The sequence below is a fragment of the Sycon ciliatum genome, chromosome 2 (assembly GCF_964019385.1).
Source record: "Sycon ciliatum chromosome 2, ocSycCili1.1, whole genome shotgun sequence".
NCBI lineage: Eukaryota > Metazoa > Porifera > Calcarea > Leucosolenida > Sycettidae > Sycon > Sycon ciliatum.
This window is the reverse complement of record NC_088644.1, coordinates 38,145,816-38,162,396: the sequence shown is the minus strand read 5'-3', so window position 1 is coordinate 38,162,396 and position 16,581 is coordinate 38,145,816. Positions and strand designations below refer to the sequence as shown.

At 46.0% G+C, this 16,581-nt stretch overlaps 2 protein-coding genes across 2 annotated transcripts in view; one reads left to right on the top strand and one right to left on the bottom strand.

Annotated features, from left to right (window-relative positions):
• LOC135809973 (tyrosine-protein phosphatase non-receptor type 13-like) overlaps positions 1 to 10,739 on the top strand; it is a 54,490-nt gene extending 43,751 nt beyond the window's left edge. The window contains exons 49-60 of the mRNA XM_065323425.1: positions 3,983 to 4,158; positions 4,640 to 4,799; positions 5,224 to 5,314; positions 5,936 to 6,000; positions 6,397 to 6,441; positions 6,969 to 7,123; positions 7,863 to 7,992; positions 8,405 to 8,470; positions 8,675 to 8,751; positions 9,175 to 9,247; positions 9,581 to 9,643; positions 10,102 to 10,739. Coding sequence (XP_065179497.1) covers positions 3,983 to 4,158; positions 4,640 to 4,799; positions 5,224 to 5,314; positions 5,936 to 6,000; positions 6,397 to 6,441; positions 6,969 to 7,123; positions 7,863 to 7,992; positions 8,405 to 8,470; positions 8,675 to 8,751; positions 9,175 to 9,247; positions 9,581 to 9,643; positions 10,102 to 10,173 — 1,173 coding nt within the window. The 3' untranslated portion in view covers positions 10,174 to 10,739. The remainder of the gene's footprint in view (positions 1 to 3,982; positions 4,159 to 4,639; positions 4,800 to 5,223; positions 5,315 to 5,935; positions 6,001 to 6,396; positions 6,442 to 6,968; positions 7,124 to 7,862; positions 7,993 to 8,404; positions 8,471 to 8,674; positions 8,752 to 9,174; positions 9,248 to 9,580; positions 9,644 to 10,101) is intronic.
• Positions 10,740 to 10,820: 81 nt separating this feature from the next.
• Positions 10,821 to 13,305, bottom strand: LOC135809974 (acid-sensing ion channel 4-A-like). Its single transcript, XM_065323426.1, has 3 exons — positions 12,765 to 13,305; positions 11,838 to 11,913; positions 10,821 to 11,602 (listed from the first exon to the last, which is right to left on the bottom strand). The coding sequence occupies exons 1-3, from the start codon at positions 12,911 to 12,913 to the stop codon at positions 11,435 to 11,437; spliced, it is 393 nt and encodes a 130-aa protein (XP_065179498.1). The 5' UTR covers positions 12,914 to 13,305; the 3' UTR covers positions 10,821 to 11,434.
• Between the last annotated feature and the right edge of the window lie 3,276 nt (positions 13,306 to 16,581).

Below are 16,581 nucleotides of genomic sequence, written 5' to 3'. Positions count from 1 at the left end.
TCCGCTGACTGCTCTGACAGGCAAGAATGCTCGCTTTGCGTGGTCGAAAGCTTGCGAAGCGGCGTTCCAGGCTCTGAAGCGTTCGCTTGCCAGTGCGCCGGTGATGGCGTACCCCCAGTTTGAAGATTCAGCAGGTGCATTCATTCTGGACACCGATGCGAGCAATGTGTCGATTGGTGCAGTCCTCAGCCAGATCCAGGATGGAACTGAGCGACCAATTGGGTACGGCAGTCGTGTACTGACGAAAGCTGAGCGCAACTACGATGCTAGCGATCGTGAGGCCCTTGCTCTGGTCTATTTTGCGGAGTATTTCAGGCACTACTTGTTGGCACGACCATTTGTTGCCAGGACGGACAATACTGCGTTGACTGCACTCCGGAACCTGAAGGAACCCCGCGGACGGAAAGCACGTTGGCTTGACTGTTTATCCGAATATGAATTCCGAGTCGTCCACCGTCCAGGTCGCCAACATCTGAATGCCGATGCTATGTCCCGCATGGTGACCGATGTGCCGTCTCCTCCGCCGAGTCCGCCGCCTCTTGCCCGTGATGTTCCGCTGTCAGCTGCTGCTGAAATGCCACTTGCTGCTGATGTTCCTCCGGCTGCCGAGATTCTTCCTCCGGCCGTTTTTGTTCGTCCTCCTGGTGCCTCTGCCGCTGAACCGTCGCCGGATTGTTTCAAGCCTCAGAGTCTTCTTGCTCCGTATGCTGATCCTGCTCTGTCTGAGTGTTTCACCAGATATGATGCTGCCAGTGGCAAGTTTGTTCGTCCGCCTGAAGCCGTTTCCCGTCCTCCCGACTGTCAACCGCCTGCCGTTACTGCTTCTCGTCCTGACCCGATTACGCTGTCCGATGATGATTTTCCGCCGCTACAGCCGCCGTCGTCTGATCCGGTCCGTACTTCTTCTCCTGTTTCTCGTCGTTCTGGCCGTGTTCGCACTGCACCTGCTCGACTAGCTGACTATGTCCTGGACTGAGTTTATTATTTGGTTTGTTTTCTTTTGTTTGTTTCCTAGGTATTTCGTTCATTCCCGTGGACGTGAATTTTAGCTAGGGGGGCACAGTGTAATAGGTGTATGTATGCTACGACCTGAATACTCACTATTTGTATTTCCCGCTCGTTCCCCTTGGCAATGAGCACTCACATAGAAGAGCGCATGCTCCAGTTCTGTTGTAGTCTAGTCTAGTCTTGAGTTGTCGTTGTCCTGTTCTCCTTGTCTACACTCTTCTCGAATACTTCTATAAATTATCCAATCATATAAAACCCCTGTGTTCCGGTGTGAGGGGGCATCATTAGCCGGGAGCAGCTAACACGTTTACGTCAGGGGTATAAACAGCGCACAGATGTGGCCAGCGTAATAATCATTTTCTGTCCTTCGTTAATGCGTGCTTCCTGCTTTCTCGCTTTCAATGGGATTGTGACAGTGGTGATAAGCTTGTTTAATGTACGGACCTTTCATCATTACGGACGGTGCAATATTATGTCCAACCTCTCGTTCTGGTACACCTCAACGAAATGGACATGTTTTTGTACAAACTGGCACGGTCGTCATGAGCCTAGGTGGATTTCATTGACAAAAACAGTTGCTGCACTCCAATCGGTATTATTCCACTAACATCACGTAACATTGCAATGTATAAATTGCGTTGGCAATGGCGATAGAGGCATTTCAGTTGTTCAGAGTTAAGCTGTGCTCACAACTGGCGCGTGTACGCGTGAAACCACGTGTTTGTGCGTATTTTTGCTGGCTTTTGGGGCACCATGCGTACGGAAACGCGCCGAAATGGAAATTCCAACATGTTGGAAATTCAGCGCGTATCAGGCGCGTACCAGCGTACATGCCAGTCACTTTGACTAGCGGGGTCAAAAAATTAGTACTCGAAGGTGTCGCACGCGCTAAATACGACTCAGACAGCTGTTTTTGTGAAAGCTTGAGCGCGCTTTCGGGTACGCATGAACCGCAAGCGTACCACGTCCACGCGCCAGTTGGGAACACAGATTTACATGGCCTTAGCTGATAGCAGACAAAGGCGATACTGATGATGATGATGATGATGATGATGATGATGATGATGATGATGATGATGATGATGATGATGACGTTGGGCAGTGACCTGTTTTCGTGGCTGCCGTAGCTCCTACCAGAAAAAGTCAGTCAAGAATTTCAGGAGTTATTGTTTGATGGGTCGTTAGATAGAGGCCGGTGTTTGTGAGACTGCAATCATTTAATGTTTCTTCCTCAGTGGTGTAGGTAGATTCTGTTTTGTAAGCATAGTAGGACTACTTTTGTTTTGTAAGTCAATCTCATTCTCCACGCTTTGCTGTCATTTGGTTATGTTTTAAAGTAGTTTTTATGACCTGATGTTTGTTTTTTATATTTGTAGTTCTATTGTTGACATCTTTTTGTCTTTTCTTTGGGTTAAAAGGTTAACTTCATCCTCGTTTTCTTATTGCCTTGTATTGGAATTTGCCCATAAAAGTGGCTACGGTGTGATAATGCATTTTAATATTTCGTGTTTTAACATTATTTTCAGAAAATTGCTCTTACAACACCTTGCGTTTATATTCATAATATTGTTGCCCGTAAAAGCGGCTTGGTCACATGATGATGATGATGATGATGATAGAGGCTGTTCAAATGATGATGATGATGATGATCATGATGCATTTTTATATTTCGTGTTTCAACATTATTTTCAGAAAATTGCTCTTACAATACCTTGCGTTTTATATTCATAATATTGTTGCCCGTAAAAGCGGCTTGGTCACATGATGATGATGATGACCTGTTTTCGTGGCTGCCGTAGCTCCTACCAGAAAAAGTCAGTCAAGAATGTCAGGAGTTATTGTTTGATGGGTCGTTAGATAGAGGCCGGTGTTTGTGAGACTGCAATCATTTAATGTTTCTTCCTTAGTGGTGTAGGTAGATTCTGTTTTGTAAGCATAGTAGGACTACTTTTGTTTTGTAAGTCAATCTCATTCTCCACGCTTTGCTGTCATTAATTTTGGTTATGTTTTGAAGTAGTTTTTATGACCTGATGTTTGTTTTTTATATTTGTAGTTCTATTGTTGACATCTTTTGTCTTTTCTTTGGGTTAAAAGGTTAACTTCATCCTCGTTTTCCTATTGCCTTGTATTGGAATTTGCCCATAAAAGTGGCTACGGTGTGATAATGCATTTCTATAAATTATTTCGTGTTTTAACATTATTTTCAGAAAATTGCTCTTACAATACCTTGCGTTTTATATTCATAATATTGTTGCCCGTAAAAGCGGCTTGGTCACATGATGATGATGATGATGATGATGATGATGATTTTTTTTTTTTTTTTTTTTTTTTTTTGATCCCACCTTCCAACCCGGCAAATATTTTGATTTTGATAAAAACGATTCAAAGCCTCTCAATTATTTAGTACTACTTGATGTATATATAAGAATAATAACATTAGTTACACTTTCACACCAAACTAGCTCGGCGCAGCACCAATCACTGCAGGGGAACCCGACCCTCCACCATCGCCAACTCACGAAGCATGTGAACTGGACGATGACGGGCCGACCGAGCACCCCTGACACACAACACAGCGGAACGTAGCAGCGCGAAAGACACCCGACAACGATAATAACTCATCAACGACGAATAGCTACCTCCCGAAGATTGAGCTGTAAGGAGGCAAAGGCGCCTGAGGAAGGCCGTGGATGCCGGCGCAGCAGCAGATGATGATGATGATGATGATGATGATGATGATGGGAGGATGATGGGGAGGATGATACCTACCAACGATTATAACATGGTCAAGTGGTGAAATTTCAAGTGGTGCAATAACGTATAATAAGTGCTTGCCGGTCATTATCTATATCATTATTTTACACAATAATTATACTATTACAGTTACCCCATTTGTGGACTTGAAAACACTACGATTCATTCTCTCTGTACCTTGTGGCAACCTTATTTCTACCGATGCTTGGTTGTTTTCCAGCATCAAGACTCTCAACAGACGCTATCACCACCCTCACCAAAGACCGTACGTCATCCTCTTCATGTTCCACAGCTCAACTTGTCTCCGATCACAAGGCGATCTTCGTCGCCGAGATCGTCTCCCATGCTACACCGGCAGTCGTTCCCTGCAACACAGCCCATGGGCTCTCCAATGCTGTGAGTGACCATTACTCTCTTCTCATATTAATACTTGCTCACTGTTAGAAAATGGTGATACCGGTCGTCCCAGAATAGGAGAGGGGGACGATTCAGAATGAATCACCTAGAACAGTACTTAGAGGCTGAAGATTCAGCATAGTATTATGTCTGCATTCATGTGTAGTGACGTTGACAACATTGCGCATTCATTGAAAACTGCAGCCCGCAGTTTCAATAGAGGTTTTAATATGTGAACGATGTCATGGTGGCAAGTCAGCGGGTGGACCTGCTTATGCCTGCTAAGCAGTGAGTGGTAAAGAGTGGAAAGGAGCGGAAATTCTTGACTACTACTACATTGCTGCGCCGCAGCTTTGCCACTCAATGCAAAGCATTACAAGTGATGGTGTACCCGTGTAAGGCCGATAGACTAAGCGTGCAAGCAGCTGCAAGCCATGGCCCTATTAATTTTCTCTGTGATGTTTTGTTCCTGTCCTTACAGGGATCGACCATCATCCTGGACCAACGTTGCCAAAACCCTGCCGCCAGGTCTCATTCGTGTACAAGGCCGTGCACAGCTGTATACAGGTGACTCCCTGCAGGAGATCTGCAGAGAGGCCATGAGCAAACTCAATGCTGGCACACCCAATCAACAGTTCGAGGTAGGATGGCTGCCCATGTACTGCGCCAATCTGTCCGCATTTTAATCTTTGTGATCTCTACACCATCACCATGTGATGTGTAATTACGCCATCGCTATATGATCTCTGGACCATGGCTTGCATTTAGCACAGTGCTTGTGTTGGTCTGCTCTTCAGCTGAAGACTGGTTTCAACCGTAGATAAACTCATGGGGCAGTGCCGTAGTTTGTGCCACCACTGTGACAACGCACACAACCACTTGGGTATGCTTGCGTGCGGGTGTTGAACAGTGCACTGCTGATCCCAGCGTGCTCGCATGCATTACTCATACCTTCACTATTTTGGCAATGTGCAGTGGGCTTATTGTTCAACTGTCCAATTTTGTGGCACTTTAAGATAATCATACACTTTATATTCCGTGTCTTCTCCTCTCTACTACGTGCAGGAGTTACGCAATCGACCATCACCATTCAGCAGTAATACAGGAAAGAACATCAGAAACAAACAGAGAAACAGATATCGCAACATTGTCGCCTGTAAGTATGCAGTGCTTGTGCTGTATGAGGTGGTTAGTCTGCATGAACTTTCTCTAATTGACCAACTCTATTGACCAACTGCAGGACAGAATCACTTCCAATTTTGTTGCTGACCGTGCATGTGCACATGTACTGGTGTGTATGTGCTCGGGTGTCCCTAGTGTGTGTGTGTATGTGTGTGTGTGTGTGAGTGTCTGTGTCTTTACGGGTGTTTGTGTTGTGACTGTGTTTCTGTGTCTCTGTGTGTGTGTATGTGTGTATGTGTGTATGTGTGTCTGTGTGTATGTGTGTGTGTGTGTATGTGTGTCTGTGTGTATGTGTGTGTGTGTATGTGTGTGTGTGTGTATGTGTGTCTGTGTGTATGTGTGTGTGTGTGTATGTGTGTGTGTGTGTATGTGTGTGTGTGTGTGTATGTGTGTGTGTGTGTGAGTGTCTGTGTCTTTACGGGTGTATGGGTTGTGACTGTGTTTCTGTGTCTCTGTGTGTATGTGTGTATGTGTGTATGTGTGTCTGTGTGTCTGTGTGTATGTGTGTGTGTGTATGTGTGCTTGTGTATATGCGCTTGTGTATGTGCGCACACACCTGTGCGTACATGCACGTGATACATGTGGACCTGTGCAGATGACGACACACGCGTGCACCTCATGGAACACGACAACGACTATATCAATGCAAACTATGTCGCTGTAAGTCGCAAACTCTCGTTTGAAGCACAATGACTCACAGGAGCAGTGTTTTCTCCTGCTTATACTCTCCGTACATGAAAAACCCTACACACACACCATCCTCGAATCAAGTGGTCGCTTCGCTGCAAATTACAATATCTCAATCAAAATTTCGGCCTGAAGCCATGATCAGCCATCATACTCTTTGTGTATGTTTTAAACCTGTCCGTGGTTTGTGCTACTGTCTACGGTACGTATTAATATCCGTGCTCGGTGACCCTGACTGTACAGTATAAACATGAACTGCAATGAGTGGATTATCGTGTGATGTTCCAATGTGGCCAAGGCTGTGCTTCCAGAGCACTTCCCGTGACAGTGTGCAATGATCTTGTATCCGTGTCTGGTTGCGTCTTGCAGATCGACGTGGGTCCCAGCGTACAGAACAACTACATTTGTACACAGGTGGGTTGACAAATTGGCTGCACAAGATGATGTACCAGACAGGTGCATTGTACTTTCACCCGACTGCCTTCAAAACTGCCCAGTGGAAATGTAGTCCATAATATCCATGATGTGGGCCTGCTGGAGGTGTTCATTGGCAGGTGGCCCTGCCATTAGAGGCAGGTGGCCCTGCCATTAGAGGCAAGACTTCTCTGTTAAAGATACACAGACTTTATGTTGTACATTTCCTTTTGTGTTAAAAGTGAAAAGTACCTATAAAATAACTAGTTATGACTAACAGTCCACCAAGGTATTGAAGTATAGGGTTCTCCACTACCAAAGGAGTACTCAATGCCTAGATATGGCAGAGCTTTCCACACAGTAAAGTGAGAGAGAGAGAAAAGAGAGAGATAGAGAGCTTATTGTATGGCCGAATGAAGAGTAAATGCCCCCCCCCCCTTGTATTCAGGTTTGCAATCATCTGAATGCATGCCACATTTTACTGTTATTTTGTGCTGTTATATTTTGTGATTTACTCTGGTGTTCAGGCACCACTACCAGCAACACTCAACCATTTCTGGTGCATGATCTGGCAGCAAAGTGTTAGCACAATTGTCATGACAACCAATCTGGTGGAAAGCGGCACGCTCAAGTGCCACCAGTACTGGCCCAAAGGGATGGGCGAGTTCTTGAATGTCGAGTGGTGAGTGCGCGATATGCTTTTCATCCAATAGAGGTTAGAGATTACATCAGTATTACAGGTGGTTGTATGGAGTGGCATCACAAACACTGGTTTGCCACTGCAAAGAAAGCGAATGCGAAGATATCATTCCTGTAGCCTCTCTATTCAGATGGAGGTCGTGTACGCATGGTTCTGAAGACCCATGTTGGTTTGTGGCATTCACAAACTTCAAAATGTATAGTTCTCTCTCATGCACTCTCTATCTCTCTATCTATCTGTCTGTCTGTCTGTCTGTCTGTCTGTCTGTCTGTCTGTCTGTCTGTCTGTCTGTCTTTCTGTCTATCCATCCATCCATCCACCCATCTATCCATCTATCCATTCATCCATCTATTTATCTATCTATCCATCTATCTCTATCTGTCTGTTTGCCCGTTCGTCCGTCCGTTTATCCATCTATCTACCTACATGCCCCTACCCACCTGCCTACCCACCTGCCTACCCACCTGCCTACCCACCTGCCTACCCACCTGCCTACCTACCCACCTGCCTACCTGCCTATCTACCTATTCCTCATTTTCTCTGTCTTTACACCAATGTCTTGCTATAAAAGAAATTTACAGAATCCATACTGAAGTAGGTCTACACCGTTGAGCACACAGCAAACAGTCGTTTTGCCGCAACACGGAGTGAAGGGTGGATTTCATTGTCCATGCATAACGTATGACAGTAGTGATCCTATCTGTTCCTCTCACATGTCCAGGCCAGAGAAGTCTGCTAATCAACCAGGTCATGAACGTGCAGCGAGGCAACTGGTGGTGCAGTTAGTCGATGAGAAGCATTGTGGTGATGGAAACTGGATGGAAAGAAAGCTGCTGGTGTCGGATGTGCAGGTATAACTAATGTTGTGTTACATGTAGCCACTTTGCTGTTGTGTGTGGTGGTTGGTGTGAGAATTATGCTGGGCACTAAGTACATGATATCTACCCCCGCCCCCTCCCCTCTCTTCCCTTCTCCTCCCCCCCCCCCTCCCAGTTTGATTTTGCCTGTATCGGTCAATGGGTTTGTATTGTGAAGTGAGAAAGGCATACTACATCATTGCCCTCCCTGTTCAATATTGCCTGTATTGTTTTAAACGGGTATGTATGGTGAAGTGTGATAAGCACTTTACCACCAAAATATCTCCAAAGTAAGATAGGCAGCTACAAAATAGGTCGGTAAGACATTCAGCTCAATGCCAGTAATATCTCTCATGCACTCCTCTTGTCTTGCTTCTCTATTCTGGTCTCGTCCTGCTATGTGAAGACGCTGGAGTCGCGGACGGTCACACAACTTCACTATCTAACATGGCCAGACCATGGGGTACCCAAGGTAGGTAACCTGATCAGCAGGACAAATTGTCAGTAATACATGTACTTGATGTTCACAATAAACCATATTGTTCTATGGCATGTGTTTATGCCGCAGAACAAGCTGTGGTGTTATTTTCAGCATGTCACGGCTACCTGTGCTGTTCCTAGCCTGTACCTATGTGCTGGTCTTTTGCTTTGCCACCTGCATGCCACGGCTATCCAGGATTCTTCTGCCATGGTGCGGTTTGTGTGCCGTACTCGGGACATGCATCAAACTGGAAGAATGATCGTCCATTGCAGGTGAGGGACACCGCCGTGCTGCTGCATTCACGTTTGATCTACAGTGCTGCTCAATGATATCCGGTTGTGTGAGTCAAATTGGCCTGTGCCCTGCCCTACTTCACATCCCAGTGTTTGCAGGTCTGGGGCTGCACAGCGCCCGGCGGCGTGGCACTGACTCGCTTGATCGAATTTCATTGAGCAGAACTGTGCATGTAAGGTGCATACATTATGCTTGTGCTGTAGCTTAAACTTCTAGCTTTCATGCCAGTGTGCCCGTGTGCTCAGATTATAATTATTATGTCTGTGCCATCCTTGTCTTGTGCAGCAGTAGTAACTCAGTGTAATAATAGCTTTTCGACTAGTCTTTACACTCATACGCTACCTTGCTTATGTCGATCCTGGCCATGTGCCGTCCTCTCGGTTTGTCTGTGCCTCTTCCAGTGCTGGTGTGGGTCGCAGTGGTGCATTCTGTGTTGTCGACTCGGTCATCTCACGTGTCATCAATGACCAAGAAGTAAGTGATGAGATAAGTTAGTGTTGAAGGAGTATGAAATGAGATGTTTAAGTTTAAGAAGCTAGCATTCACTGGTTTGAGGGAAAAATGGAAACGGAAAAAAGCTAGTATCGTTCAACTAACCAAGCTGTGACATAGGGCACCGAAGCATGGACACACGTGCTGCGCTCTCATGCTCTGCAGCACTCACTGGGGTTAACATAGGTCACACCCGTAACATACCACAACAGCTGCACAGCACCGCGACGATCCTACGCACACTTATCTATATGCGTGTGGGCATGCATGTGCCTCCGTGCTACTTGTTGCGTACTCGCTCTATGCACTCTGCAGGTTGATATCTATGCTATTCTGCGGCAGTTACGCCAGTGCCGTCCTCTCATGGTGCAAACCAAGGTCAGTTACCATGGCTACAATACAGTCGTCATTGCCGCTTTGTATATGCACACTCTCAATGAATGGAAAGACAGCTTTATGTGCTGTAAATAAGTCGTAAACATTCAAGTTTTCCTAGGGCCCAAAATCTGATACAATGTACATGGCAGTGTATGTGTTGGCGAGGGTATCTCCTTTACCTCGTCCTATACGACTTGGGACTGCGTAGCAAGCTGACCTGGAGCTCTGCTGCCGATTGAGTTGCATGAAATCTTCTAACCTTTATAAGTTATGCAAATGATGGTGATGGCGGTGAGTCAGCAGAACCGCTTATTGGTGTTATGAGTACAGGGTGAGTCAGCGGTTTCACTTTGAGCTAGGGCATCACTGTGCCCCGCGTCTCAACTGATGATGTAAGCGTACAACCTATCAATTGTTCATCTGTTGTGTGGTCGTTTTTTTGTCGTGGCTATTCTCAGGACCAACTTGTCTTCTGCTACCGAGCGTTCATCGAAATTCTAATATCTATGATGCCGGAAAGTTCGGAGTAGATGCCACAGGGCCACCATCCTCTTGCCGAAGCAACGTCTTTTTCGAACGTCGTGCTCTTGAAACCCCTGGCAGCTTTCTGCCCTTTGAGATGCATGAAGAACTCAATGTAGTCATGCATAATGTTAATCTGACAGCTGTCTGGTGTTAGTGAGCCTAGCGATGCCGAATTTGGACTTTCTTTGGATTTCTATGGATTTATTTTTTGAATAGTCAATATGAATGCCAGCTGTTTTATGTATTACCTGTACTTGGTCAATAAACAGGCGAATTATGTTGATTCTGTTGGGTTTGCAATTTGGGGTGCTCAGCTGGGAACTTTAAAAAATATCTTTACTATGAATAGACAGAAGTGTAAATCATGCTCTGTACAGCATATTCTTGACTTGAAGTTTTTGTAATTGGGGCCTTGCTCGACTTGTGTGCACCAGTCGCACATGTATGTTTTGTTTGGAGCCTTGGCCCTGCCCATTCGTTGTACATATCAAAACACTTTTTTTATTTGTCTCCGTTCCTGAGGGAACTCATGGCGGTGGCTAACTGGTCGGAAATACAGTTGTACTACTTACTGGTTCTGGTTCCGATGAGCAAACTTGGACTGATTCAATTGCTGTCAGCCGAAAATCAGACGACTTGCAAAAAAGTATGCGTATGCTAAAACAAAAAGGCTCCCGCTGATGTGAATGATCTCACATTGACACCAGTGTATTATCACTAGTGAGTAGACCAGTGCAGTGTGAAAGCCTTGTGCGGTAGAGTGTGACTTTGCTTAGTGATCTATTACATGTGCTGTTTCTATTTTGTGATGATCAACGTCAAAATTTATGAAACTTTACTCCAACACACCAATAACAGTCTCTTCTTCACTGCGAATAAATCAAAGTGTAATTACGTAGGCGTAACTGTCTAAGTGGCTGCATTGGAGTTCGCGAACAATAAGAAAAGTACAACATTTAAACCAAGATAATGCTAGAGTTTAAATCCACATAGTAAGTGATCCTGGAATGTTGTGGCTAGCCGTTTATATAGATCTCCTGTGAAGGTCTAGGCTAGGTTATATATTCTGCGCGTGGACATGGTGCCATAATGATATGTACAATTCCATGAAATAATCTGTGCTCATGACATTTTCTGTGTGGTCAAGTTGAACTGCACTTAGAACTATATTTTTTAATATTAAATTAAAATTTAACCTGTGGTCGAGTAGAACGACTGACGGAAGCCTGCAGCCGTTCAGCGTTAAACTGATGCCCTCTGCGCATTCTAATCATCCCTGGCTTTCAGATAGTCTTCTTCGTCTGGCAACTTGACCTTGCCCAAGGCAACAAGCAGCATGTAGATGAGATACTCGATGATTTCGAGAATTGCCAGCACTGAGAATCCCAGCCACAAGCCAAGCTGGCCTCCCATGTCAGCCAACAGGTTTTCCGGCTGTTCAGCACAGGAAAGACCAGAAATAATCAGCTCGACATGAGTTCCATCCCTAGAGGTCAACCCGCTTACTGACATCATTCACTGAGGAAAGGCTGAAAGAAGTCTATGAAAGGGGAAATGGGTACTAGTACTTGAATAGCACCACTGAGAGCTCCACAATGACAATAAGATGGGTACATAGCTCTCAGTACACAAACCAATTTCAATCCGGTGGGCCATGCCAGCAACTTACCTCGTAAGCCGGCTTTTGGACAATATTTTCAAAATTCAGCTCCTCGTAGAAGACCTCCACGCGAGCATACTGGTCTCTATAAAGGTCAGAGTAAAGACAGGAGTATACTACTTTAAAAGTACTTCGACATACTTCGTTTTATGGACTGTCTGTTCACCGTGGGTTCAGGTAGTTGAGTGGAGAAGGCTGAAGCATGCTGGCCTGGGCTGTCTTATTCTCAGCGCGGATGATTTGCTCGCAAGATGATTTACTTCCCAAATCCGGCTGCACACATGAATGAGATTATAATCCCTAATGGTTGATGCTCCATCAGATACAGAAATCTGCAATACCTGGCATAGCCTGGAAATGCATCAGTCTACAGTCCATTCAGAAAAAGATGAGCGCTGGCTCTGGAGAGCTCCCGTGTTTGGCGATTTTGTGGTACACTGTGCAGTGCCGCGCGATTCGAAACTTGAAAAAAGGTCCAAAAAAGGCACCTCAACTGGGGTTCGAACCGCAAATGTACTGTTATGCAAGTGGAGTGAACGGCTTGGATTTTCATGGTTTTTACCCAATTCAGTGCTTTGGGGCAAAAACCTGGCCGAAATCCTATTCTTGTTATGGCTTGCTTTTTGGAGAAAGACTTCAAAAACACAATTGGAAGAGCATTCCATGGGGGACTGGCAAAAAAATTGAGACGAAAACTCAAAATTTGACCCGTTTATGGCCAAAAGCTAGGATATCATATTTTTCTAAATGGACTGTTGCAGACTGCTTTGTTACATACATGTCTGATCCTTAGAGCAGGGGGCCTACTTCTAGGGTGGCAGCATTCCTACGCATGCAGATAACTAGGCCTTCAGCCGAGTCTCACGCGAAACATAAAGAGTTATTTGTTATATTTTTTTTATCTGAATTCCATGCGGCCAAGCGGCCACTACCCACCTGAAGCGCACTACATCGAAATGGTCCACTTGGAATCCTTTCTGCTTCAGCAGCTGCTTGAATTCTCTCTGGTTGAGACAAACATGACGCATCAACAGATAATTTAGTTTTCTCTGCGACCTGCGTGCATCCTGACCAGGCAAACACATTGTTTTCCTCAAATATGCACAGCAAGGAACCGGCAAAGGTATAAAAACTGATAAAGTTTGAGAAAAGGTCTGAAAGCATTTACTGCCATCGCCAGGACTCGAATCGGGGAGCCTTGCTTATGTCCAGCGATGTCGCTCGCTCTAACGAAGCTACCGGGTGAGCACCACATCTACAACACACTGGTCACGAATATTCCTCCCACTGCAGCTCACTGTCCCCACCATAGTTGGGAGGTTATGTGATGGAAGGGTAGATAAGGAAAAGGTGTGCACTACCTGACTCTAGGTTATGTCAACGGCCCGTTGTGAAAAGTGCGAAAACACCTGCAATGCAAGAGTGGTATTACCAAGGGAACCTTAGCGCGGGTTCCCAGTCTTTACAGTATCAGTTGTGGTCGGAACCGTGCATCTACAATGTAGTGCAATGTAGTACAATATAGTACAATATAGTACATTATCGCCTTCTTAGTATTTGACCCCACTAATTTCCCTGATACCTAACTTCCTAAGCGGTCAAATATATCGCGTATTTGACTGCTTAGTCAAATACACAATATATTTGACTACTTATATTTGACTCCTAAGGCCTCGGTCACACTACGGCAAGTTTGAAGCTGGACGCAGCGTCAAGCCACAGCACTTGACGCAGATGCGGGGTCACACAGTGTTTTTTTTTTTTTGCAGCCCATGACTGCCGCGGCCTGACGCACTTGTCTACGTCACAAAATCACGAGGGAAACTCAATTGCGACACGGATTCCCACGGAAACCGGCCTTTTGCTTATTATACCAAAAAATTGTCGGACAAATTTTCAAATTTTTCATTGATTTTTGATTACAAGAAGACGAAAGGTCCACGTGTACGCGTGCACGATTGTTGTTGTTTCTTTCCGAATTTGAAGCCATTTTCAGTTGTAGTGTCATGGATCAGGCAAGAAAAGTCCGCATCGCAGCTGTGTTTCTCCTGACTTCGTCATGCTGGTTGTCCTTTTTGGGGCTCTTGACGACAACACAACACTCACAAGTCAACAGGCTCCAGTTGGCCGATGACCCACTCAAACAACTGGTCCTTTCTCGACATCATTTTCTTCTCAGAAAACGCCTCGCTCTTCCGCCAGGTTCGGAGCAGAGCAGCCTCGGCCTCGTAGGTCCACGGACTCCTCTCGAAAAAAAAGGGAGCAAAATAAACAAACCTTGAACAGACGAATGTCGAATGACTGCTCAACTCAAGCAACTGTCTTGAAACTAATTTTACTTGAAAGACACTGTTTTTCCGCAAAGTGTCACTCCCATCAGCGGCAACGCAGCCGATTTCCCCACGTCAGACGCAGCAGCGTCTGACGCTCAAACTTGCCGCGTTTGCGTCAGTTGCCATGGAAAAGCTCATGATTCTGACGCTGACGCAGCATTTTTGCCGTAGTGTGACCGAGGCCTTAGAATTTCTTGGACTTAGAAAAAGAAATTTTTGAAGAAAGCAGAAATACACAAGATGGGATTAGTACCCACAACCATGTGAATCTCAGTCACTCTTCCTTACCACCCAGCCACTGTGCTACCGATGCTGAACCTACTTTAAACAATGACCTTGATCCTGCAATGCCGTACAATGCGGTATAGGCTATAGTATAATACTAGAATTACAAGGATATGTCGTATATGAAGAGAAACTATTGCGTGGAGAACACGATAAATAGATTATAGACCTCATACTTGGTCTATACAGGATATATAGACCTTGTAAAAGACCTCGGGGGACCTCGGTCTTTTACTCGGTCTATATATCCTGTATAGACCTCCTAACCGGTCTATAATCTATACATATAGTACAATATAGTACAATATAGTACAATGTAGTGCAATATAGTACATTATAGTCATGGATGGAGCACGCTACCTGGGTACCGCTATAGGGACACTGGATTTCATCGCTGGCTATACAGCTGGGAAAGTTCAAGACTGGCAGCAGGAGCTTATGCGACTGTCCGAGATTGCCACTACGAAACCTCATGCGGCGTATGCCGCCCTCACACACGGATTGCGTGGTCGATGGACATATCTCCTTCGTACACTGGAGTTCTCAGCTGAACAGCTGCAGCGTCTGGATGACGCGGTCTCGGAGCACTTCCTTCCGGCCCTGACAGGGAAACGCACGTTCACGGCGGATGACCTCTCTCTTCTACGGCTACCTTGCCGGCTCGGTGGAATTGGTCTGCCATACTTCTAAGAAATTGCTACCTCCCAACTGCAGGCTTCCCAAGTCATCACGAGCAGCCAGGTTGACGAGATCATCCACCAGCACGACAGAGAGTGGCAGCATCATTCCGGCAACTTTGTGAATCAGCTAGCCCGACGTGAGAGAGCATCTGCTGCCAAGTCCTCCAAGAAAGCTAGAGCTACCTCTTTCACTGCTTTCTGAGAAGCTGCGGACCGCCCCTTGGCCCGTCGTATGGATGAGCTGTCCCGCAAAGGCCCCTCTTCCTGGCTCACTGCTCTTCCTCTCAAGGAACATGGTTTCCACCTCTCGAAGCAGGAGTTCAGGGACGGCCTTGCATTGCGGTATGACTGGCCTCTCCTCGATGTCCCCACGAAGTGTGCCTGCGGAGTTCTGTTCTCCACTGCTCATGCCATGTGTTGCCCCCGGGGTGGCTTCCCTACAATCCGCCATAACGAAGTCCGTGACATGGTAGGGGAGCTACTCACGGAGGTCTGCCACGCAGTGGCAATCGAGCCTCAGCTAGCCCCACTCTCTGGAGAGGTGTTTACTGCTGCATCCGCAAACACCGCCGAAGATGCACGCGCTGATGTCCGTGCCCGTGGCTTCTGGAACCGAGCACAGGATGCTTTCTTTGACGTACGCGTCTTCCATCCTGATGTGGCGTCCTACTCGGCCCAGCCACTGGATGCCCTACTGCTTCAGCACGAGCGCCAGAAGAAGCTGCAGTACGGAGAGCGAATCCTCAATGTGGATCGTGGCACATTCAGCCCGCTGGTCACGGTTGTCAACTTCTGGTGTTGCCTCCCATGAATGTGAAAGGTTCCTTAAGCACCTCTGTGGCTTGCTTGCCAGGGCTGATTCCAGCATGCCCTGTGCACACCATGTTGCGTATGTGCGCTGCAGGCTGTCTTTCGCGCTGCTCCGGTCCGCTGTCATGTGTGTCCGTGGATCTCGGTCGGCATACCATCGTCCAGCTAACGAGCTCAGGGAGCTGGCGGTGGTTGAAAGCCGGATCTAAAACCAGTTGTGTTTTAGTGTAAAACTCTCGCCACTCCGGAGACATATTTTCCACACCTGTGTACTATTATTAATATTATCTTCCTATCATACCCTGGTTTCTCATCATTACGTTGCTTTTGCCCGTAAAAGAGGCTGTTCTCAGCATGGAAAAAAACACAAAAAAACACAAAACACACAATGTAGTACAGTGTAGTTTTGTCACGTGACCATACAGGATTCTAGAAGTCACTGAGACTTTTATTACAAAGCACGAAGAAGTGTAAAAACAACAGAAAAATGATAAAGCACCCATTTTGATAATCCAGGGGATGGCCCACGCCTGGTACTGCCACTGCATTATAAATCATACGTATTGACTGATAAAAGGTGTGAAGGAAACTAATAACAAAAGTGTAAATGAAAATCGCTGTTAGACCACACGAATGCCAAGTCAC